Here is a 24,722-nt window from a genome sequence, read left to right as displayed (position 1 = left end):
TGGCCCTTGAGGACACAGGACGGGTAAGCGGTGGCCTCGGGGTAGACGAGGAGTAGGGTCGGTAGGGAGAGGATGAGAGTCCGCCGGGCACGGCGGGGCGGGGATCGGCGCCCGGGGCCCCGGCGGGGCCGGCGCGGCGTCGAGGCGAAGCCACGCGGCGGGGCCGGCCGGCCGGAACTACGATCCCCAGCGTGCCCCGCGGCGCGGCGCGCGGTACGCGCCTGCGCGAGGGGGCGCGGCGGGTCGGAAGCCCCGCCCCCGGCGGCGGCGGGCGGCGCTGCGGTTGGGCGGCGGCGCTGCCGCTCAGCGCGGGGTCGGGGGTCAGAGTGCGGGCGGTGAGTGGCGGTGCCGGGCACTCGTGGTGCGGAGTGCGGGGCGCGGGGCCCGGCCGGGCCGGGGCGGCCCCGCCGCGGGGGTGGTGCGGGAGGCGGGCGGCGGCTCGGCCCGGCCCTGCGGGGTTCGGCCGGCGCGGGGGGCCCCGCAGGCCTGGCGGAGACGTGGGGCCGCCGTGGCCCGGGGCGGGGGGTAAAGGCCCGGCGCGGAGCGGGGACGCGGCCCGGCCCCCCGCGGCGGCGGGGCTCCAGCCGGGGGCGTGGGGCGGCGTGTAGGGCTGCGGGCCGGGCGGGGCGGGGCGGGGGTGCCGGCGGGGACCGGGGACGGCCCCGGCCCGAGGGGAGGGCGCGGGGTGGCGGCGCCTCGTCCGCTCGACGCCCGAGTTGCCGGGCCCTCCGCTCCCCGGCGCGGCCGTGACGGGAGGTCTTGAGGGTGGCGGTGGCAGCAGTTCCCCACATCCCAGCTGGAGCGGGATCAGTCGCTTTCAGGGCTTGAGGAAGGGAAAACAGCCCGTCTGCCCAGGGGGTGGGCACGGACTGAGCGGAAGGCAGCAGCAGCAGCACAGATTTTTTTATGTTTTGGGATGTGGAGGTTCATAGGTGGAAGTAATGAGGGAGTAGGAGGTTTGATTTTTTTTTTTTTTTAATTTTTTTTACCCTGTGAGATTGAACAGATCACCTGTCTCATATCTTGAGAGTGAAGTAAACTTGAGAAAGCTTAGAAGTACAGTCTGTTTACTTGTTTCCTGAGTGGCAGTAGGAATTTCTTCTCCTTTTGTTTTCTTGCTGCTATGCTGTTACAGGTGTTTCTTCCAAGCTGAGATGTATGAAGAGGTGTTGTCATTTACTGCTTATGTTTTGTCTTTTACAAGTCCTGTGTCTGGTGGATTTACGTGGTCATTTCTGGCCTGTTTGCTAATAAGTGTAACATTTGTTTTGTTACTTCTTTACTTATCTAGTTTCTTTATTGAGCTTTTGGTTCCAGAGATGGTGGGTTGACACCTGCTGTTTAGTCTGAACTCTTAATATTCTTTGAAGCTGTGATGCAAGGGACCAGCAAGTTCTCTAATATGTTAATGCTTGCACTGTGCCTCAGGAAGGATGAGGTACGCAGGGCTCCAGGAAAGTACATCTCCAGAGCACTTGTCCCATCAGATGCTGTTGACAGCTGTTTGAGGATTTTACTTGATTTCTTTCTACTGGTAACTTGAATTTCTTTTGTACTGTAGTGTCTTTTTGCAACTTTGTAGCATCTCATATCACTTGATATTAAAGTTGACATTTGAACTTTTATCCAAGAATTAATTATTCTGAAATTCAGTAGTATGTTAGAAGTCCAGTTGGTTAGTCCTCACTGTGTAGGCTTGGGAAATTTGATCTCAGGTGGTGTTTTTTATTTCAGATATTTTTGCTTCCATTTTGAAGCACTGAATTCTGCCCTTTGCAACTGAATTTTCATGTTAATTTACAGTGTGGACTAAATGCTTGTTTTGTTTCAAAGAGTGGCCCTGTGGACCTTTTATGCGTCTTGTTCATCTCAAACTTTGGATTGCTCTACATGAACAGTGTGTTGGGGTTGGTATTTTTTTGTAAAGTTAGTGTGTCTAGACAGATTTGAGTGTTACCAAAATCCAAAAGAAGAAAGTGATTAAAGAATTTTTAAAAATGCCTATGTGCTTGATGCTAACTAAAGAAGACTGTGGGTTGAATATACACTGATAGGACCTAAAGTTTCTGCTCTGCACTTGAGAGATACTTCAGTTTGCTTTCTTTAGAAGGCCTGATTGCAGCTGGTTTGGTGCTTATCTTGTTTTGATTCTGTTAACTTTGGTACGCCTTGATTTGATTTTGATTTTTTTTTTTTTTTACCCCCTAAAATTTGGAAGTAGAGTTCTGGAACATACTTCAATGTGTGAAGTATTTGCACTTCACCCTGTCCCTGTATCAGTCCTGTGGCCACCTGCAGTGAAGGGCCTCAAGGCTGTGGAGTGCAGGTATGGTGACATCCAGGTAAATGGTGCAGGACTGCCCACTGTGCCTGGGCTTACAGGAGAGCATGGAAGGCTGTAAGCAACTGTGCTTTTGTCACAAGTCTGTCCTTGGAGCTGAAGCAGGTATTTTTGCTAGAAATGGTCCTGCTGAGACTCCTGGTGTTTCACTCTAGTAGTGATGAGCTAACATACCAGTATGGTGCCATGGCAAGCGGGGGAATGAGGGAAGAACTGGACAACTTGTGGCTGTCAAAACATAACCTTGAGCAGAAGTGCTGGCTGTGCTAGGGACCATTTGGACCATTTCCCTTCCCTAAGAGAGGTGATCTTAGCTGGCCAGAGGCCAGCTGAAAAGTTATGTTCTCTCTAGATATGTTGTGCAGGTAAAGATACTTCTCTTCCAAACAACAACAAAATTTAATTTCAGCTATATTTGTTACAATAATTTTTTTTTACTTTTCTGTGGTTGAATATTAGGGTCAACATCTTCCCTGGCAGATTTTCTGGGCTGAGACTGGATTGTGTGGAAACCATGCCCCATTGTAGCTGCTACCCTGCTTGGAGCCTTTGCCAGTGTATCAGGACAGAGTTTTGCCAGAGTTCTGGCTTTCTTTTAACACTTTTGAGTTCATTTGTGAAGATCAAAAGTTATCAGTGTATTGAGCAATGCAAATCTTGTCTTCCCGATCCGGGCGGGGATTCATTTGGCACTCAGGTGTTAACCTTCATTTTTCAGATAACGAAGGTGTGCAGCTGTATAAGTGGTTTGAACAACTGTGGCATTCATGTGTATGAAAATGAAGTAATTATGCATGCCACATTCCATTAAACAAAGGGTGGCCTACTATGTCTCCTTTCCACTAAATCAGGCCAATATGCAATAGTAGCTTTTACTGACTAGATGCGTAGTAGCTACAGATCTCTGGCTCCTGGCACTGAGAGCTGTGCTGAGGATTGAGAGCACTGAAGTGCCATAAATTTCAGAACTTGTCTCAAAGACCAGGGCTGGGAAAGTTTGAATGAAAACTAAGACATGTTATTTTTTGACAGCGAGTTGATTGACCATTGGAACGAGCTGTTCTGAAGGTACTGGGGAACCTCCATTCTTCATGCTGCAATTCAAGGCCAGAAACTTTTCTGAAAGATGTTAAGCCTTTGGGCTTGACTAAGGAAATGGAAACTTAAGGGCCAGCATTACATGAGGTTGAGACAGCATGGTCTGATGGGCTTTGTGAATTCAAGTTTAATGTGTCTACGCTGCTAGAGCCAAGATGACTTCTCCATTCTCTGCAAAGTGCCACGTCATCCCAGGTGTCTCTGTCCTGGTCTGAGTACGTGGTTTGGACAGAGGCTGAGCTGACCAACAGCTCCCAGTGGCTTATGTCACTCCTGCCTCTGCCAGTGTGGGCCCATTCTCTTCTTTGAGCTTTGGTATTCATCCAGCCTGGCCCTGAGCTAATTCGTCTCACTAAACCAGCCGGAAACTATCTTGTTTTAATTGTGTTTTATTCTGGCTGTGCTAGTCCTTTTATAGGTTCCTGTGGTTGAATCGGCTCACAGAAGGGCCAGACAAGCTCAGGAACTGGTGTAATGTAATCAGCAGGAGAGTAAGACTGAGAGGGAAGGACAGGTCTGCCTCCTTTTGGCCTCACAGAACTATTGGCTTGGTTAACTTCATTCTGTGTAGTTTCACACTGGTGCATTTTCTAATGGCTCCCAGACAGAGGCAGGAGGCTGGACTAGAGGATTTTCGGTCTAATCCTGTGCAACTGTTCTTTTCCTTAATAGCAAATCTGTTCTTCCTCTTCAGCTTTTGCTGTTTGTGTCCCTGTTATTGCTTCTTTGTTTTAATTTTTGTTCTTTCCTTTCTCTACGTTTCTTCTAAGTGACCAGTCCTTTGCTGTGTGGAACTTCTTCAGACTCCAGCTTAGACCCGTTTGCTCATCTGCAGTTACTCTTGGAGAAGGTTTAAAAATACACAGCAAAGCCTGTCTTAGGAGACCAGTCAAGGAGCTGACGAAAGTGGGTTGCCTAGCAGAGGTGGCCTAATAAAATTGGAGTGGATTTGTGCTGTGCATCTTTGGGACGGCTTCTGGGTGGTCTGTTCAGACAAGTTCATGTCCTGCTGGTGTGGAGTCTCATGTGGGTTTCACTGTGTTGTCAAGTGAACTGAGATGTGTTTGTTTCCCAGCCTTGTAGGGTGCCATAGCTCCAGCAAGTTCTTCCCTAAGTAATCAGCGCCTTCGGCCTCGCACATTGTGATCTCACAAGCCATCGCGTCTGTGATGTCACAATGGAAGAGATTCTGGTGCTCTGACATGTCTGGTCGTGCCTTTGACAAATCAGCCAAGGAACCCAGCGGCAAGAATGAGCTCAAGAAATGGGAGAGACGTTCCTTAACCCAAGAGTGCCCTCCATCCTTTAGTCAGCCTTTTCCGTGTTCACTTACCTCTTCCATAATGACCATACAGAGGGAAACCAGTGCCTGTATAGGATGAATTATTTTTTTCACTTGACCTACCAAGATGCATGTTTCTCCCAGATGAGCAGTTGCCCAACTTTCCTCCTGTAACCCTCATTCTTTTCTGTTGTTCCCCTCACTTGTATTGCTTCTAATTTTAGACTGTAAGTTCTTGAGAACAGGGACCTCCTCATCTGCAGTGGGAAGAGCCTGGGTGTGATTGTGGAGTGCTGTAAAAACAAAATGATGGATGCCAAGTTGTATCTGAGCTGAGTAATGATGGGGCAGCATATAGACATGCCACGACATTAGAAATTTTCCAAAACACAGGCGTGGTTGTCTAGCAGTGCCGGAGACAAACCCAGCCAAACGTGAAGGGAGTGCAGCTGTGAAGTGTACTGTTCTCATGTTCACGTGATGATACTGTGAGGTTAACAAATTAAAGAAGCGAATTTACCTGTCTAAAATTGTGTTACTTTATTAAACAGTTCTAAAAGCTTTGTCTTTTGTTATTTGTTTTACTTTATGTTGGTTTTTTTTTTTTTTTTTGGAAGTTTGAGTGGTAAGAGTGGATAAGCTGGTCTTGTTCATAGTCTCGTTTCCTGCCTCACAGGCTAGCCAGGTGCTGTCATTTTTGGACTGTAGTTCATCTAATGAAATATTTGGGTTTAGGTTAAGGTTGATTAAAAAAAATCCTGAGTTATCTCTATTGTTCTTCAGTTATGTCTTCACACAAGTGAAATACGGGCTCACATTTGACCTCTGAGTATGCATTTGAACAGCTACCAAAATTGAAGTCCTGCATTTTTTGTTATACTGTGTTCCAGGTGTTGCTAAATGTATATAATTTTGTTTTACAGAAAGCATCTCTATTACCCCAACTTTCTCCCTCCATAATTTTAATAAAATAGACAAAGCTGACTTACATTTTTGATTGGTTGTGGTTGCTCTAGCCTTGAGTTCAGTCGTATGTTGGAGGCCAGGAGTCACAGCTGCCCCTACCCAGGCTTTGCACAAATAATAAACTGAAGCATTTTACTCCCAGAGCTTGCTTGCTTTTATTTTTAAATTTCAGTGTGTCTTGTAGTGTAGATTAGTGGGGGGGTTTTCTTGTTTGTTTATTTTGTAATAAACGGGAGGGCTGTCTTGCCATAACAAAGTTACTTAACATGTAAGAAAAGGCTCTCATAAAATTTAATTTCTTGGGTCACCCCTCCATTGTGAAGTCAGGTGTTGTCTTCCTGCCCCTTCCCTACTCAGCTTATCAAGCTGGACAGTGAAGAGGAATATTTTGGGCTTAAAGGCAAACTGTAATTTTAATTAGATGTAGTTGTAAAAACTTCATATTTGTGTTATGTGCCAGGAGCCATTAAGCTCAAGTTTGTAGGCTAATTTGTTTTGCCATTGATGAATTTGAATCCCCTGGAGCTTGTGTGGTGCACATCTCTGTAGCTTTGGGGCTACCCTGCAGGCAGGGGACAGCATTTGCACTGCCCTGCTGGCTCTTGTCACCAGCATTCTTCAGTGGCAGGAGTTCCCTGTCTTGTTCCTTGCTGCTTTGGTTGTCCCTAAGCAACTTTCCCAGTAGGAAGCCTGGTGTGCAACGGCTGCCAGTGCAGATTCTCCGCTTCACGCTCAGTGGGACCCCTGGCAAAGCTGGTGGCTACAGCTGGCACTTGCCTTTCTCTTGGCTTTCCTTACTTACTGGTGATCAAACTGTCGTGCTTTAGTACCATGTGCTTGGACTGCTAAAGAAGCAAGAGCTGTGGTCTGCCTGAACTTGTCTTGGTACCTGCAGCTGATGTCCAGAGAATTTTTTTTCTTTTTTAAATTTATTTTTAAAATATAGATGCTGATTTTAGCCAGTACTGTCACATGGGACACATGCTATTATACAGCACAGAACACAAACTTTATCTTCCAGCTGAAACCCACCACATACGGCCATTTCCCATCTTACTGCATGTAGCAAATGTAAAGTGCTGTCACATTTTCCTAGGTCTGTGTACAATCTGTCAAAATAATTCCCGAGGTCCAACCTCAGTTCATGGTCCCATTACATTTCATACGTATCTGTGTGAGGAATTTGAGCTGTGTGATATGAAATATTAACCTAGTAGGGTTGACTGCCAGATGTGACAGCTTGCACTGTCTGAGATTATAATCTGATCCTGTGTGTATAAGAAATATATATGTGGTGTTTTATGTAGGTTTGGAAATGGAATCACTGAACATGTGGATTTATATGGCTAGAGCTGGGGTTTTAATTTTTGAAGCTGCATTGCTTATATCATTGTCTGTTGGAAAAAAATACAGGATAATTACTAGTGCTTTGCATTGTCATAGCCATTATAAATGCTTTACATGACTTCTAATAAAGTGTGTTTGCTCACCAGCTATCTTGTGCTCTGAGGCACTCTGACCTTGCCAAAGAAGATGATGTGAGGTCTTCCCAGGGCACCCAGAGCAGTGGCTGGGTAAACATACCGTTAAAACTTCATTTGGCTGAAGGTGCAGAGTTTGCAGTGGGGTTACCCTTATTTGTATGCTGCCTGTGTAGGGAAATCCACTTGCAATACCCCACTCATGCACCTTTGTTCAGAGCACTGCTCCCTCTGCTTCATGGGACAGTGCAGAGGGAGGCTGCTTTTAGGATGGGGAGCCTGATCCTGTTGCTAGACGTGGACCACTGCAGAAGTTGTTAGTGTAAACTGGCACGGGATGTTGGCTGTTATTTCCCTCCACTGATGTCACGCGGTGCTTGTGTGACACTGACCTGCCATGCCAGGGTCTGGCATGGTGCTGCCGTGTCTGCGTGGGGCCATGCCTGAATCCTGCCAAGGTGCCTGGTTAACCTTTGTCACGGACTCAGTGGCTCAGGAGCCTCTGCACCACTGTGTGTAGTGCAACCCAAGCTGAAGATTCATGGGGTCCGTGTCAGATACCCTGGTCTTGCCAGTTAAGATATATTAGAGATCTTGCTGTGGGTGGGTGGATAATATGTGTTTTATTGCCTGTGTTTGATATAGGGGTTGAAGCTTGCCTGCCTCCCCCACTCCAACTGTGTATATTACTTTATGCAGTAGGCTAAGGACCAGGTTTTCCTGCAACTAGCTTACAAGCTGCTTTATTCTGAGAGATTATATTTGTTGTGATGAGCTTTTAGATTCATAGTAGCTTGAAGATTTAAAGCATGTATACCTCAAATATCTCTTATCTGGCACATGTTAGAAGTAAGTATAACTAACTTCTATTTGGCTGTAATGCATTTATGAATGACAGCCAAAGCTGTAGATGGAAAGGCAATAGGTACTGAACTGAGCCCCTTCAAAATAAATGCCATGTTGGGCTCATTTTTTTGGTTTTGCAACTTGAGTTTTCAGTTTTCAAGGGACCTGCTGCCTGGCACACTGCTTTAGTAAAGCAAACAGCTTCAAAACATGATAGCCTTAAAGCAGAGGGGATGCATATATGCCATGGAATTGCAGTGTGGGTGCTGGCTTGGTCTTAAACATCTCCTTTGATTTTTGCCTTTCACTCAAAACCCTGGAAAGGGAAGGTTACCAAATGCATGTTTACTCGAAGCACACAACCTGCTTAGCTGCAATTATCTCCTAATCTGGTCCTTCCGAGTTTCTCTGGTCTCGCAGGTAAATACAGATTTATCCGTTATTCAAGGCATATTATTTACCTCATTAAGTGTGTATTTTGGCACGTGCATTATTTACCTGACAGACTAACGGATGGGCGAGAGCAAATGCTGCCTTTTGTGCAAATAGTGACTTTGTTCATGAGCAGCGAGTCCCCGTTTTGCCATGGCCATTTTGTCTCCATGTCTCATGGTGGTTGCTTCCATCCCTTCATGGTAGAGCAAAAAGCCAGCACAGGTGTGGGGCGGCTCACAAAAAGGCAGGTGGGTAGCATGTCATGTGATGGAGTTCTTCCACAAGCAGTGGGACCAACTGTGGGGATAGATTTAAATATTTATGTAGGAAGATGTGTGTGTATATGTATGCATACCCAGTTAGAGGGGGAACTCCTACCCTTGTTCAAGAGGACCGAGTTGGTGCAATTTGCTTGTTTTGCTATCAGTTCCTGTACCCACCCATGTAACACCAAGAGCTGGGCTTGAACTCTCACCCCTGTAGATCTATTAACAGTCCTGAGGCTGCCCCATCTTGGATAATGACAATCATGGCAACTGTTTCCTGCAAAGTTTTAGAAGAAAAACAGCAGGAGGGGAAATCCAGGTAGTCTCACATGGATAATGCGATTTATTAAATAATGTTTGTTAAATAAAAGCATCAAAAGGTGATGGCTGAGTGAGATATTTCTTTGGGAGGGAGACTGTAACCTATAGAGTCCTGCTTGCATTTTACAGTTCCTGCAGTCTCTGGGTGTGGTTAGTTGAACTGATACCCTCCTCTGAGAAATACCTGAAGTAAGAAATGGTGTGTAGCACTAAAACAGTATCTCTGAGAAACCGCAGATACAGAGCAAATGAGAACTTTCCTGGGGAAGAGCCTTCCAGCCAGCAGCCACCTGGGTTTGTAATGGAAGTGCAGTGTTTTGGTGCAACTGGCAGGTGTTTCAGGGCCAAGCTGTTTGGATAAGTTGTAGTGTTGGTATGTGTATTGCTGTGTTTTATTTTGACCGTGTATCAGAAACTGCATTGTATGTGAAAAGGTGAAAGGCCTCAGAAATTTCAGCAGGGCTTAGATTGGATATTCTGTGTTTTAGTTGGTTCGTGTTGAGTTGTGCTGTAATGAGGTTCAGCAATGCTGTAATGGGGTGTGATCTGGTGCCTGGAGCCATGATTGTTGTGTATCTCATAGTTCTTAATTTAGAGTCATTTGCAGAGGTTAATTTTCGGTTGCCTGTGATTCTGGACACCTTAAGCTCAGTCCAAATGTCATCTGTTCTGCTTAGGGCAGGTTACTGTGTTATTTCAGGTTTGTGATGCTGGAACCTCCACTGGGAAGCACAAAGGGAATCCCTGTCAGAGGAGGACAGTGAAGAGATCCCAGCAGGGATGAGATATATATGTGAATGAGTAACATGAGTCTCTCTTCAGTTTCAGATGCCTCTGGATGTTCAATGATAGCACTTCTCCATACTGGAGCAGCAAAGTTTCCCCAAAACTTACTTTCAAGGGCAAGACAAGCTGTGTCCCTCCTCCTCCCAGCTGGTGTTCTCAAAGGGTTCAGCTCCATCGTAAGCAGGAAACTGGCGTCCCACGGCTTTGGAGCTTCCATGGCAGCAATGTCATCCTTCCCTCCACAGAGATATCACTACTTCTTAGTGCTGGATTTTGAGGCTACATGTGATAAACCGCAGATTCATCCTCAGGTAAATAGTTAATCCTGTTAATTATCATCTTGCAAGTTGCTGCTGCTCTTCTGAGAGGTAAAAGGAGAAAGCATAGTGCTGGCTCACTAATTTTTTCTGGTTTGTCCCACCTACTTTCTGTTGCTGGTTCTCCAGGCCTCTTGCCAGTCACCTGCTGTCTCAGGAGCAATGCCAGGAATTGGTGGGAATGAATGAAGGAGTCTGATTTCCATCAAGGAAGTGACAATTCATGTGTTATTGAAAACATCTTTAAGTCACGTGTACTTGTCATTTGTCTGAACTGGAAAGGGTCTATAAGTTTTTGGCTGGAAACTTGCATTAATAGATGGCAGCCGTGTTGATTCTGCAAGGAAAAAGGCTGTTGTTAGTGAACAGCTCTAGGAAAAGAATATTTTGAATGATGGGAATATGTGCAGCATAATGGTATTTCTAAGTACAGAAGAAAAACAGTTTTTAGATAATTTCAGCCAGATCAAATATCTTGCCTGTGTTCTAACTCTGGAGTGTATTGAGGCAGGAAGAGTTCAGCTTCAAAGAGATCTTCCAGTGCTCTATCACTTAAGACATACAGAGATCCAGATGAAGTACAGAGCTTTTCTGCAAACAGTTCTTCCATAGTAGTGTAGAACAGATTAGTAAAAATATTCTCAGTTGTCAGCAGGATGGGCCTAGGTTTTCAACTGGAAAACTGTACTAAAAAGAAAAAAACCCTGATATTAGGTTGGTAGCGAACAAACAGAATTTCTGAGTCTAAAGTTGAACTCACCCTCCTCTGCCAAGCAATTGGTCTGCATGTGTTGCTGGTAATACCTGCATTGATATTACCAATTGCACAACTTCCTTGTGCTTTGTTTCTACTATATGAAAGGCTTAAGCAGTTTTCAGTGTGATGTCTCATTACTGAAGTGACTCGATGCAGCATGTTCATTTCCCAGTGATGCGCTTGTCCTAACACAGGGTTGCTGCAAGTTAGGATCAAACTTGACTTCTGTCTTGCCCAGTAGTGCCTTGGTGGGTGCTGCCTGCCCTTCGTGTTTCTTGAAAAATGGATAGCAAATTCCCTGCTCTTTTGCTGGCTCTTTGTGGGAGGCTGTTGTGGCTCTGCATCCAGTTCTGCTAGCAGGCTCTTAACTGCTCTCCAAGTGAGATGTCAGGCTATTTCCTGCATGCTCTGCCTCGGGTGCACAGACCTGTCAAAGCTGTAAATTGGATCTACCTTGTCCCTTTGGATATGGGTTTGGTCTGTGCACATTTTGATGCAAAACCATGATGCATGTGGAGCTAGTTTACAGCTGGCAGTAAAAAGGAGCATGAGTGGAATATGATTACTACTGTTTTAAGGAGCTTTGTCCCCAAGTCCTTGCCAGGGAAAGTAATGGTCTGGGCCAATGCAGATCTGCTATATATTTTGTTGGTGAGATAGCACCTTTAAGGTGGAGATGTTCTTCAGTGTTGTTTTTCCAGTCTGCTGTGTTCAGTGCCTGTCTGCATCATATAATGTGTTGAAAGGGCTGTCAGTCCCTCACATCCTCACCAACAAATTAGTTTGACAAATAAAGAAATTACTTTTGCAACGTGGGGCTCAATGTAGCTGGAAAGGCTGAAGGTGCCTGCCAAAATTGGGAAGCTTTATAAAATGAGACTTTAGTTGATGCCCTTACCTACCTCTTACCTCTTTGCTGACCAGCATGGCTTTTGTCCTCATTGCTGCTAAGCTGTATATCATGGTGAGCAAATGGTGCCGTGCATTTCAGCAATGTTTTCTGCAAAGTTTTAGTGACCGGATCTTTCACTGCAGGATTGATAGACAGGTTTTGGAGGTTTGGTCTGAGGTCAGACCTGGGAGCTAGAAATGGTCAGGTGCTGATCTTCACTGTGATTCTGATAATTCTTCTGCTTTTATTTTAATACCTGCAAAATAGAAGTCTAGATACAATGAAATTCAAATACATTGGGATTTGATGAGAAGGCTGTATATACGGCACTAAGCTAAGCTGCGATCCATGTTACTTTAAGTGGATAAGCAGAGCTGTAAATTTAGCCAGTTCAGCCTAAAAGTCTTGAGAGTTCACTTGCCACCATACAGCTCATTTCACATTTCTCACTAACTGCTCTTCAAAATATTCTGGCTTCTTACTAGAAACTATTGAAAGAGCTATCTTTTTATGTACACTAATGTGTGTGACTGCCACATCTGCTCCCCCTCCCGTTGTATTTACTCGTGCTCCTCTGTAACTGACAACCTTGCTGGCTTTATCCCTGGGGAAGTCCTTCACGCTCATTCGTGAGCCCTAAAGACCCCTTCATTTCCATTCCCTTTCATATTGTCCAATCTCTCTCTGAGGTCTCATGGTGTGGCCTCTGTAATGGGGATCAAGGAGGGTCAAGGACAGTGGTATTCTCCTGGGAAGCCATCTGCATTGTGGCTCCAGTGGCTGGGACCGCTGGCTGAGTGCCTTGTGGCCACTGGCCTGTGCTTTACCAGTCACTCCTGGGTCAGGCATCAAGGGTACTTCATGTTCCCTGCCCTACACCCACAAAGGAACGGGAGCATTCTTGCAGCCCTGACTTCTGATAGCTTTCAGCAGGTACGCCCCTCCATCAAAGTGCTTGTTTATATACACATAGAAACTGTTCAGCTTTTTTGGTTTTCTGGATGTATTCATGAATAATGGGACCATCCCAGAGAGAAAAGAAGGCGTGGGGGGGTTTAACTGCACAGTCTGTGTCATGTAGTGTTTTAGCCAGCCAAAGGTCATTAGGGGTTGGCAGTAAGAGATGTTTATGGCTGGCCTCTCGCATCTCTTTAAAGCTTACCTTGTGCCTTTGGAATGTGATCCGAAGCCCAGTGGGGTCAGTTGAGAGCTGTCATTCTGTGGAGGTCAGTGGACCCTGAACTGTGGTGGTGTGTTTCATTTTTCAGCTCTGAGTTTTTCCTTTTACTGTCTGGTAAGAGTTTATAAGTACCTTCTGCTTTTATACACTGTCAGCCCATAGAGCTGGGTACCTATGGAGCTTTAGCTTCATAAGAAGATGCATTAATAAGTGAGAGTCTTGCTCTTTTGTCCCTTTGTCCTTGTAGACACCAATGTTTATGGTGGTCAGTGCTTTCAGTGACTGTGTTAAGCAGCTCCACAGACACATCTGTGTCTGCCTGTAACCTTATTTTATTAATGCAGTAAGAAGGTTTGCCTCTTTCAGTCAGCAAGCCAAGTATCTTGCGTTCAGCCAAGTGGATGAAAAGAAATGATTTGGTTTAAATATAAAAAGTCTGAAGGTAGAAATCAGATCTGTTCAAAGCTGAATTTGAAATTAGCCTTCTATATATGATGTTAATCTCTGATCTATTAAAGTTACTTAAATGAAAATCAAATAAAATTCAAGCTCTGTATGTCTACTGCCTGGAAGTGTAAAAGAGCATCAGACCTCTGACCTGGTAGGAGGAGCTGTATCTAGGAGTTGCTAAGCTGCTAAATGAGCCTTTGGTAATGATAAAGTTGCCTTTTCTCATGTCAGTTTTTTCAGGTGTTGAGTGTCTCAGATTCACTCAAATTTGATAATAATTTGGGAACTAGAAATTTGCCTCTTTCAAACTCTCTGTAAAGGGAATGTATGAAATGTTCAGATCTTCTCATTGCTGAAGAAGGTTGTGACCAGAAGCAGAATAAATTGTTTACAGACAATGTTTTCTGTGTCCTCCTAAACAGTGCTTTTTAAATGCAAAAATATCTTGGTATTTTTTGTTAGTGTATCCTAGATACTTCAAATCTGTTTAGCATGCATTTAGATTGTTATTTGGGGAGAATTTTTAATTATAATTGCTGTCAAATGAAACTGGATATACTAATAAATACAAAACGTCACTCACCATTTCAACAAAACCGTAAACACTGACACTGTGACTAAGCAGATGTTCAGTGACTAATTTATTTTTAAGTGTACAAACAAATCTGGATGATCATAGTACATATTGTGATTTGCAGAAGTGTATTAACAAATAGGAGCCAGTCCTTCTGCAAGATAATATTAAGTACAAATGAAGGAGAAGGTTGTATCAGGTTCAGTCTCTATTTGCTTGAGTGCTGCTGTAAAAGACATTACAGGTGTTTTCCCTTGGACATCCGTCTTGTGGTTCCAGCTCACAGTGACGGGCAGGTGCAGCTGGAGTGGCTGTGATGATCTGTACAGCTGCCTGTCCTGCTCTGTGTGCGATTTTGTTCCTGCAGCAGGGACAACTGAGCCGTGTGTCTCTGTTCCTGAGGTGCTGTGATTTATAGACTGACCTTGTAATGGGAATGGATGTTGATTTCCACCAAATTTAGGCCATATCAAAAGATGTGCAGTCCCTGCCAAGCTCTCTGCATAGGTGACTAGGTAGAGGATAGGGAGGCTGCCTTGGGAGCCATAGCTGAAGCTACTTTGTTGGAGGAATATGTCCTTGAAATCACAAACTTCTTGCAGGAGGCGGCAATGGAGGGGTTGCTTATCTGCTGGGAAGCAGGCTGCAAGGTACCTTCTGTGTGCTTTCCATGTGGTTTTCTGTGGAGACTGCATCAAGGCAATCCCAGCTGAAGGCCAGGATAGGAATGCAGATGTCTCACACAGTAACAGACATTGTCACAATCCTACCCAGAGGTGGATAAAGGATGTGTGTGTGCCTCTGCTTGCCTGTTCTATCTAGACATCCCCACTAGTAGTTTTCTTCTAGCACTGTTTTTGTGTGGCCCTTAAGCTCAATGCGCTAGAAATCACCTGCCAAAACCCTTATTGAGGATGATCATGAGTTGCTGAAAAGTAAAGAAATTCAGGCTTGTTTCCCATGGCAACTTTAACTCAGCATAAGTATTACAGTGGAATATTAATCTGCAATTACCTATGTTCATGCATCTTGGGTGTACTTTTAATTACTTACTTCTCAATTCAGCTTCTTACAATACTGTTTCTAAAGGAATGCTGTTAAAAATGCATTTAACTTAGCAACTTAAAAGTTGCTTTTTTTTCTTTTTATTGAAAGTAAGTAAATACATATATTTATCATCTCTTTGCCAGTTATGGCTGTTGTTATGCCATTGTTCTTACATCAGAATGCTTTGAGTTCCTAGAGTGGCAGGAAACAGTTCATATAAGAGCCCTTTCAGATGGATTTTCCTGTTTGCATTGAGTTTTGAACAAACTTCTTTAGGCCTTGTAGCTTTAGAGGGTTACACCGCACCTGGCATCTCAGACCTGCACTCACTTTGCCTTGGAGATCTCCCTCATTCTCCCAGCAAGTGGGAACAACCTTACTGTGACCCATGTCAATCTGACAGGGTGGGTTATAACTTCAGGCAACAGCATTAGCTGTATTTATTTAAACCCTGATGAGCTAGAGCACATGAACAGTTACTGAACCCAAATCTCCTGGAGAGCACAACCATGAGACCACCAGGCAAGACATCTCATGTATGAAAAAAGATTCAAAGCAATTTCTTATTTAAAGATATAAACCCAGCATTATTATAGCAACAACTCTAAAATACCAAGGCACTCGGGTGGCCAATGGCTGCAGTCCTAACCTGACCTAACCTGCTCAGCTTTTGGCTGGTTATTGACAGGCCAATGAGATGACTACTTTAAAGCAATCAGTCATGTTGCCCTTTCCCTCGCAGTGTGTGGAGACCCCACATCAGTTATGCATCCCGGCGTCCAATTCCCCACCTGTGCTGTTTGAACACTGTATTCCTTAGCTGTGCAAACATTACACATCGTTTAGGTGACAAGTTGCAAAGTTAAGTAGACTTGTTGTTACAGCAGAAAGCAGTTGAGCGGCAGTCACCCTGAAAAGAAAAGATTCAGGCTAGCTCAGGAATGTATAAGTCTGCTGGATCGTGTTTAAAGGTTTGTTCGCCTCTCCGTAAAGCCACTGATGAGGGCTACATGTGCTGCTGGAATTGCTCCCATCGTGCATTTCTGAAGTGAAGGGGGTGGATGTCACAGGTCTGTATATTTGCTGTGCCTGTCCTGCTGCGTGCGTGGCCCTGTGCAGTTGTCAGTGATCGGTGTGTGCCTGCTGCTCTTTCACAGCCTCTGAGGTATGGGGAGTATTTTGCATCACTCCCAGCATAATGTTTTAAAAACAGGCAGTATTCTTTTATGGCATGGCATCCATCTAGTGCTACTTGGGGATGGTACTCTTCAGGCTGCTGTGGTTCCTGGGAAATGGTCTTTGCTGTGTTAAAGTGGTCTTGTCTTCGCTTTGAACAAAACCTTCCTGATAAAAAAGCAATGCAACTCAGCTCTTTTTAGTGAGAAGGACACAGGACATGCGTAAATCTTGTGGGCTTTTTCCCCTTTATGCCAAGCTTGCTGTGCAACCATCCCTGTGTTGTTTTTGTTGGTCTGTGCACTTGTTAGCTGGCAAAATACTCTTTGTAACGTTATTTAGTTCCTCTCTGTCAGGCAGAAATGCGCTGTCATCAGCAGCTAGTTGTGATGTCTGTAAAACCCTGGGTATTCATTTACATGCACTAATGTGCCCTTTCTACCCATCCCAGATGTTTTAGTGTTGTTGGGAACATTGATCATTTGTCCTGCTCAATATCAGGTGAAGAGGTTGGGTCTTGAAATGATGTGATAATTCTGCAACAGGGACTGCACAGGCTGTTTGTCTGCCATAGAGAGGAGTGGATGTGGAAAACAATATAGTGTCGTTGCCATCTTGCAGTGCAAAGGTAGTACTTGGAAATGTGCATGTGTGCTGTTTTTAACCTGGATTGAGTGCTAAACTTCCCCCAAACTGTCAAGCTTAAATTGTTGTTGGCTGTGTCAGTAGAGATGTTCTGGGTGGTTAAATATATGTCAATAGTGCTTGAAGAAACAAGTTGAAGTGTTGATGTCTGTTGGTCTATATTTCTCATCCCATGTGTGAAAAGAGGAGGGAAATTCTGCCTTATTCTTGATGTCTAGGTCCTGCTGGAAAAATCAAAATAGCTTAGTGGGTTTTGGCAGGGAGAGATGATGCTGGTGGTGAGAGGTAGGAACTAGCCTGGGAGGAAGTAATTACTGAAAGTTTTGTTCAGGATGGCAGGGCAAGGGTTGTGAGCCTGCTGTCAAGATTTCAGGTGCAATGGCAGGCATGAAAAACTCCCAAGGACCACAACAGTAAGTTTAGGAGAAAAGTGTCATTTGTGAGACATGGATCCTCCTTTTGTTGGCCCTGTAAGAAGGGACTTGAGCTGATGAAGTACTTCACTTTGGATTCCATACTCTTTAAAAAAAAAAAAAGATACTATTTCAAAAGGGTGAAGAAGAGAAAAAGAAAATTGGTGTGTGTGACCAGGGGTCTGCAAAATGCAACTGTGAATGCAGGCTGGATGGCATTGGGGTTGTGTTTAGTGCAGTGATGAGAGGTGTATATAAGATGAGGTCTTTGTTGCAAAAATGAGAAAGGCAATGTTCTGGCCTGTGTCTGCTGTGGGTAGGAAGAGCAGTCAGGAATTTAAACAACAGCAAGGGAAATTCAGATTAGACATTAGGAAAAACTTTCCAATGATAAGACTAATGAAACAGGAGGATAGAGTGAGTGCCTGGGGAGTGTGTGAGTCTCTCTTATTGGAGTTGGTAAAAACAGCCTAGACAAAGTCAGAAATTATTTAGGGGGTGATGATGCTGCCCTCAGGCAGGTGCATGGACTAGATGTCTCTTTTAAAGCTGAAGCTCCTGGAGGCATGTGATTAGATGGGGATTTCAGCTTCTATTAAAGAAAGAGAAATGGTCCCTCACCCTCAGAGTTGTAAGGAAGCACTGGGAAATAAGAGCCATGTTTGATGTCAGTGCAGAACATAAAATGCAACTCAAAATTTATCTTTGAGGAAATCCAGCCTTTGACATTGGGCTTCAGTGCCTGAGTGTTGGGGGTAGGCAATGAGATTCACCTGAGAGCAGGGGGAAGAAGAAACATTGGATATTCAATGGTCAGGCAGAGAATTGCTCTTCACATTATCTTGTCCCAGTGTTTCATGATCTTCCCATATTCCTGCCAGTTCCCTTGTGTTTTGTTTTTGACGTGTATTTCCCTTCACACTTTTCTGGGATATAGTAGTTGTTTTAAAATGTATCAAATTGTTAGGTGTGTGCATATGTGTATTTTAAGCTAGGTAGTGGTAGAAAAAAGAAATTTGGAGGTCAGCTGCTTCCCCAAAGACCTTTTGACAGGTTTAATCAGTACACAGAGTAACTTAGCCAGGACTGAAGTGCTGAGAGGCTCCGTGCTGTGTGTGCAGGCAGATATCCTCTGGAAAGCCAGCATAGCCCTGATTCAGCAGAAGTCCTGCTGTTCCGCACTGGAGAGGTGTTGCCTTTATGGTACTTGTTTTGGTTAGTTTAATAAAAATTTAGAAGTGGGGAAAAGACCTATGAGGTCATCTTGGTTACTGCCCCTGAGGACCAGTGCAAGGCTGCTCACTTGGAAATGGCTTTAGTTAAAATAATAATTAAGGCAGAGGATGGAAACTGGGGAGGCAGATCTGTTAGGCTAGTGCTGTCCTTACTATGTCCCTTTTCGATTTTAATTGCCTTGGAAAAAAAGGAAAATCACAAGGCTTTAAAAGCTCTGATTCTTTCTGCTTTTCAACCCCCCCCCCCCACCCTCTCCCCGATCTTGGAGGCATCAACTCTCATCTGTCAAAGTGTAAATCAGCAATTAAAACACAAACAGCGAAATGCCAAAGATGACCTGAAGCACAAAGCAACTGACAAACAAGTCCGGACAAATCGGCGGATAATTTATAAGCATTGCCCTAAAATCTAATTATTTGGCAATTCGAATTTGCAGCCGGCCAGGGCTGTGCAATAAATTTAACCCGCCATAAATTATTTAGGAGCAGCCCGTGGTGTAAATCAAAAACACGAGTGTTTGTTTAAGAAATAAGCTCCTTGTGCATAAAATGACTTTTTTTTTTTCTTTAAAGAGAGGGGGGGAAAAAAACCATCCTTGAACAAAATGAGCTGGTACTGAGGCTCTGTCCCTCCACAGACACTCCGTTGCTTCTTCTGCCCTTACCTTTTTTTGAAGGTGTAAAAGGTTCTTTTGGTAAGAAGTTTTATGCTTTTCCTTATCAGACAAAATCTGTTTCTCTCAACAGCCTCTGCTTGTTTTTATTGCATTTTGAGCAGTCAGCTCTGATTTTTATGGGCATCTTTTATTCTTGTGTTTATTAAACTTCTTCACATGGGGGTTAGAGTAAGGGATAAATTATTCTCTGGTAGTTTTTGAAGTGAATAGGCCATACAGTCTTCCTCAAATATATAACTCTATGTCCTGAAGCGTGCCCTGTCCACTTTGTACATATGCTTCTGGATTAAAAGGTTTTGAGAGCTGGGAAGCTCTTGCTGGGCACTTTATTCTTTCTGTATAATGATGTTAGTGGTACCCAGATCCAAAAGGATAAGCAAAAAGGTTCCTCTGCGGGAATTAGTGTAATTTCAGGTGCTTTCTTCTCTGACAAGAAATTGGTTAGCAAGTGTAGTTATGTGCTTGTTCATTTCTTTTATTAGCAAGAAGATCAAGACAGCTGAATTGGTGCATCCCTGCTCCAGTGTTAAAGGGAGGGGAGTTTCATGTAGGACGATTGGGTAGGGAAAGGCTGGGTTTATAGCAGTGCTTTCATATGCCATTAAGAATTTTTCAAATCCCTCTTAGAAGAAAGTCCCTAGCCATGCCACAGTTACCCTGATGCTGCTCAACCTACTGGCTTGGGACAGCCAGGTTGCACAGGAGGCTTCTACCTGGAACTTTTTTTTTTAATACCCTTGGTTTTTTAGAAAATACGAAAGTTCTCTGGAAGCTGTCACACAGATTTGCTTGAAGTACCTTGAAATGGTAAATGCAGGATTGTTGTAAAGAGAACGGACCTGGTAATGGATCTGTATAAGCCTCTGGCTCTGTAGGTTCCTATTGTTACTGTGTTTGGGGGCACAGCTGAGGGGAGGGGCAGGGTGCTGATGTTTTTTTCTTTAAGCGTGTTAATATTGATTTTAGAAGCTCTGTGTTCCAACAATATAAATGCAAATGCCTGTAATTGGGAGCCTTGTGCAGAATTTCTCAACAGAAAACATGTTCAACTTTTCTGACAATGAAAGGAAAATAAAAAACCGCTTATTTATTGGTGGTGGTTTGAATCTTGGATTTCCTTTCAAGTTACTTTGCAGTGCTAAATAAAATACCTAATTGCAGTGCTCGCAAAATTCAAATGAGTACATTTGTTCTTCTGGTAGCTCGCGGCTATTTGCAGCCTCTGGACACCCTCAGCATTATTTTAGCGTATCCATAACTCCTGGTTGTGCTATAAGGAAAAGCTGGCGGTGGGGGCAGAGGGAAGACTTAGAAGCCCCACGTGCTGCTGGCACAAATCACTGCCAAAGTTGGAACATTCACTCCGTGTTGGAGTGGAAATATGTGAGGATCACTTATGGGTAACACTTACGGGTGATCAGGCTCTGATAGAAGAAAGGAAGTGTCAGTGAATCTCTGCCCTTAACTCCCTCATGCTGCTTTCCCTCACCTTTCCTGCTTGGGAAGAAGCAGTGAAGGTCCTTGAATGGTGGAGATGGAGCTGAGCATGTTGAGCTCACTGGGCTGCTGTGAAACGTGAGAGAGCACCCGGCTGCCTTCCTGCATCACAGTCTGTTGGGGGGTTGTGTGTGTGAGTGTCTAAGTGCTCACCGTTTCATAATAATTACTAATGAAATTCTAGATCTGTAATAACATTTCAGATATCTAAAACAAACCATATGCTTGTAAAAAAAAAAAAAGAGAGAGGAAAAAAAGTGGAAACAGATCAACTTTAAGCCATAAATTCTTGGTAATAGAGGCCTCTTTTCTCCCCCCTTTCTGTTTATGTTTGATAGATATTTTTGTTTCTGCAGGAATGTCAACTCTTAATTTCATGATGTATCATGGGCTTAAGAAAATTGAATTTAATAAAGGCAAAAGATGAATGGCACCTTTAAAGGTCCCAACACTTGTCTTTATTAGCAGGACAAACTGCAGGGTCTCCAAACACTGCTTCTCTCCAAATGAAAGTTTAAATGAAAAGTACAGCAGTGTCACAGGTTAAATTTCATTGCAGGACTGGCTAACGTCGTTAGTGAGGAGTGGGGCTGATTTCATGGGGCTGGTATCTGTTGCCTTAGATACCAGTGGAGCAAACACTGCCAGAGACTGGAAAAATCTCTGCTATAGGAAGCGTGCAGATAAACGGCCTTTTGGGAAAGGTTCTTTACCACTTGCTTCAAAAACTGACCCAATAAGCCCAAGAGAGTGGCTGCACTTTCTCCTAAGACTCTCGAGTTGCCTCTGGGGTTCCACCCCTGCTCCTGGCCATGCACTTCCCACAGACCTACAGTAATCTGGATATTGTTAAATTTTCCACATTTTTTTTTTTAGTATGGCTCTTTACTTCCTCCGTCTGTCTTAATCCGACCCTCCTGGAAGTGCTTTTTGCCTTTGGTTCTGGAAGGCGAGTGACGCCTTTGTATATCAGATCAGCAGCAGGCTGTCTTTCAGTGTCTCTTTGCATCCAGCCACTTGATGGCCCCTGAGGATGTTTCTGGTCCCTTAGGACACATCCCAGCATTGCAACACAGCCCTGCTGTGAAATCCAGCTGGTGTGTGTCCCTCTCTGGAAGGGGAATGTTCGTCTCGCCTTGCCATGGGCTTGCCTGCTTCCATGGTCACCCTCTGGCTGGGATGCAGACCTAAGGGGCAGTGAGATGCCCCAGACCAATTTGAAAGATGGGATGGTATTATCCTGCAGTTAAGCCTGGCTCTGTTATGGCGGCCTGTCCATTGACTTTGCAGTCTGTTTTCCTTCTGAACAGAAATTTGCTGCTTTCAGAGCCTATCTGTGGTGGCCCTTTTGAAGGGAGGATCAGCTGTATCCAGCATTTCTCTCTTGTGTTTCCATGGGTCCTCCTGGGTGGCTGAAGCTGGTGAGTTTGGCTGCACCACAACAGGCAATCTGGCTAACGCTCAAGTGTTTGGCATGTGCCTTCTCCTTCTCTTGCAACCCCTGGGTCAAGTTTGCTCTCTTTCCTGGGAAAAGTTGGTGACTCTCACTGGGGTGGTACGGCTGTGGGGAAGGATGTGCCCAGCCATCCACTCTGCCTCATCCAGCGCAGCACGCACAGGGTGTGGCACAGCTGACCATGAGGAAATGCTTAAGCCTTGCTGTCCTTTGCAGCTTCACTGCTCAATGTCTACACCTGGGCACTTCAACACTGTTAACTTTTTTTTTTTACTTTTTTTTTAACTTTCCATCTCAGCAGCACGTGCTCTCTATGTGCCCTGGTCTGGGCTGTGCCCCTGCTGCGCTGGGGAGCTGCTATGCTGCCTCTCTGGGCTCTGCCCACCATGGAAATCGGGTGTTTCTCCTGGCTATTTAAATTATCTGTTGTTTCCATTTACCCACCCAGTTACTTGCCCTCCTGCTGCCTAGTGGGGTGGTGATGTCATCAGCTCATATGTGTAACCTCACGATAATTTCCGCCTGCAGGTCATGAGGGTTGCAACCATGGTCCAAAAAAGTGTGTTAGTTCCTCTGCAGCGGCTGCATTTTTCACATGCTAATTTTACTCACAGGAGTTGGATTTTTTTTCATTTTTTATTATTTCTTATTTGTCTCTTCCAGATGTTTTCAGGCAGTTTTTTTTGTTGTTAAACTAATTCCATTCATGTTTTAAAAATTTATGAAAGCGCTAATAAAAATGTCAAAGTGGTAAAAATGTTAGCTTTTGCTCTGCTTTGATTAAATTTTGCAAACTGTTTTTGAATATTAAAAAGCAATATTTTTTTTATTCTCTCTCCCTCTCTCTGTTTTTCTCCAGAAGTGATTTGAGAGGCTTGTTGCATGGATATCACTCAGTGGGCTCATTTGCACTCCAGAACCTTGGTGCCATGGATCTCTATTAAATAACATAGACAAATTATTCTTTAAAGACACCAAACAAATTGTCACTTCTCCTCTTACATTAAACTGGAAGGAAGAAAGGGAGTGGAGAAGGAGGGGAGTGAACACAAAGGATTTTATCGCTTTTATTCAGTGGGCGGCTTTTTTAATTTCATGTATATTTTTTAATAATTGAGAAATCCATCGCAACTGGATTTGTTTAAACTTTTTATTAACAGGTCCATGTAAATTTTTGATTGCTGATTATTCAAATAATTGAACATTCTTCTGATGAAGGAACGTTTTTATTTCCCTATCAGCATAAATTGTCTACAAAGAGGAAAATGAAGCGGGGCTTGCTACTGTGCTGTATCCCGTAGGGATGGATTTGGGGGGGAGCTTTCAGCTCCTCCTGTCAGTCTGTTGGAGGAGGGCAGTGCTCCTCAGCCTCTCCGAGGAAGGAGGTGTTTCATGCAGTAGTCCCTGTTGTCTCTCTGATAGTATCCACCAAAAGGACGGTGGGCTGGAAAGGTTGAGACTGGTCTTGGGGAGGGCACAGCCCCTGTGCTGTCCTAAACAGCTGCGAGCCCAATGCGAGTACATCTCCATGTTCCCTGGGTGGTACATGTGAGTGCTGCGAGACCACCTTCCTTAGGTTCAGCTTAAGCAGTGATGTGTGCAGCTTCAGTGCTGAGCACAGAGACCTCCTTGCTGCCTGTCCCGGCTGCGATGAGCATCAGCATCATCCTCATCTGTTCTGATGGTGTTGGACGTGCTCTGTGCTGCAGCATCACCTTCCCACTTCTGCAGAGCTTTGTGTTGAGTTTATTTCTGTTTGGGACTATCAGGCCACCTTGCTAGATGGGATAATTTCCAGTTTTGTTTCTTGTTTGTTTTAAATGAACAGCTGCTTTTCTTTTTGCCCTATTCAGGAAATCATCGAATTCCCTATCCTGAAGCTGAATGGCAGGACAATGGAGATCGAATCCACCTTTCACATGTATGTTCAGCCTGTGGTGCATCCCCAGCTTACGCCCTTCTGTACAGAGGTAAAGTGCAAAGGTTCCCTGGTGCTCCAAGAGTCTCTCTGGGAAGCAGGTTTCCATTGCACCAGGGACTTGGGTCGCCTCTTCACGGTGCAGCTGCAAGGCAGTGTGTCATGCCAGCCTTGAGTTAATGACAACGAGAATCGTTTTTTGTTATTGCCATAACATATAAAGACCTCAGTTGGATTCATAAATAACTCTAGCTGTGATCTGCTAACTAAGATAATTGTATTTACAACTAACAAACATCTAACTGGGTGACCACCAAATAAACACACTCGTGTTAGCTGATGTTCAAAATCCTGTAACCTCTTTGTGAGCTCTTGTGATTTTGCTGTGCTGCTCTGTGGTGGAGAAGGTTGAAGAGAGCATGGACTGAGGAAATAAAGTGCTGTGCGTATGTGTGGTGCAGAGGCAGTAAATGACTCACCTGTGGGCCTGCATGTTGGGATTTGATGAGTCCTTCAGAGTGGTAGGATAATTCATGTCTGTATTTTTAGGACTGTCTTTTTGATGTTGTAATTGTGGGCCACTTGAAATGATTGCTGGAGAAGTGACGTCTCTTTACTTGCTTAATCTCATTGCTGAGGACAGATGCTCTTGAGCTGTGGACACCT

The 24,722-nt window shown here is 44.5% G+C and overlaps 1 protein-coding gene across 6 annotated transcripts in view; it reads left to right on the top strand.

The window, feature by feature from the left end:
- Positions 1-257: 257 nt before the first annotated feature.
- Positions 258-24,722, top strand: part of ERI3 (ERI1 exoribonuclease family member 3) — a 130,847-nt gene continuing 106,382 nt past the window's right edge. For 3 of the 6 annotated variants that reach the window (XR_011152490.1, XM_069023211.1, XM_069023214.1), the window contains exons 1-3: positions 258-335; positions 9,859-10,133; positions 23,992-24,108. Coding sequence is in view for 5 of the 6 variants with exons in the window: in XM_069023211.1 (XP_068879312.1) it covers positions 9,882-10,133; positions 23,992-24,108 (369 nt within the window). In the remaining variant the exon portion in view is untranslated. The other 3 variants (XM_069023212.1, XM_069023216.1, XM_069023215.1) reach the window with 3 other exon arrangements.

This window comes from Aphelocoma coerulescens, chromosome 8 (genome assembly GCF_041296385.1).
Source record: "Aphelocoma coerulescens isolate FSJ_1873_10779 chromosome 8, UR_Acoe_1.0, whole genome shotgun sequence".
NCBI lineage: Eukaryota > Metazoa > Chordata > Aves > Passeriformes > Corvidae > Aphelocoma > Aphelocoma coerulescens.
Note: the sequence above shows the minus strand (reverse complement) of the source record. Positions and strands in the feature narration are given on the sequence as shown.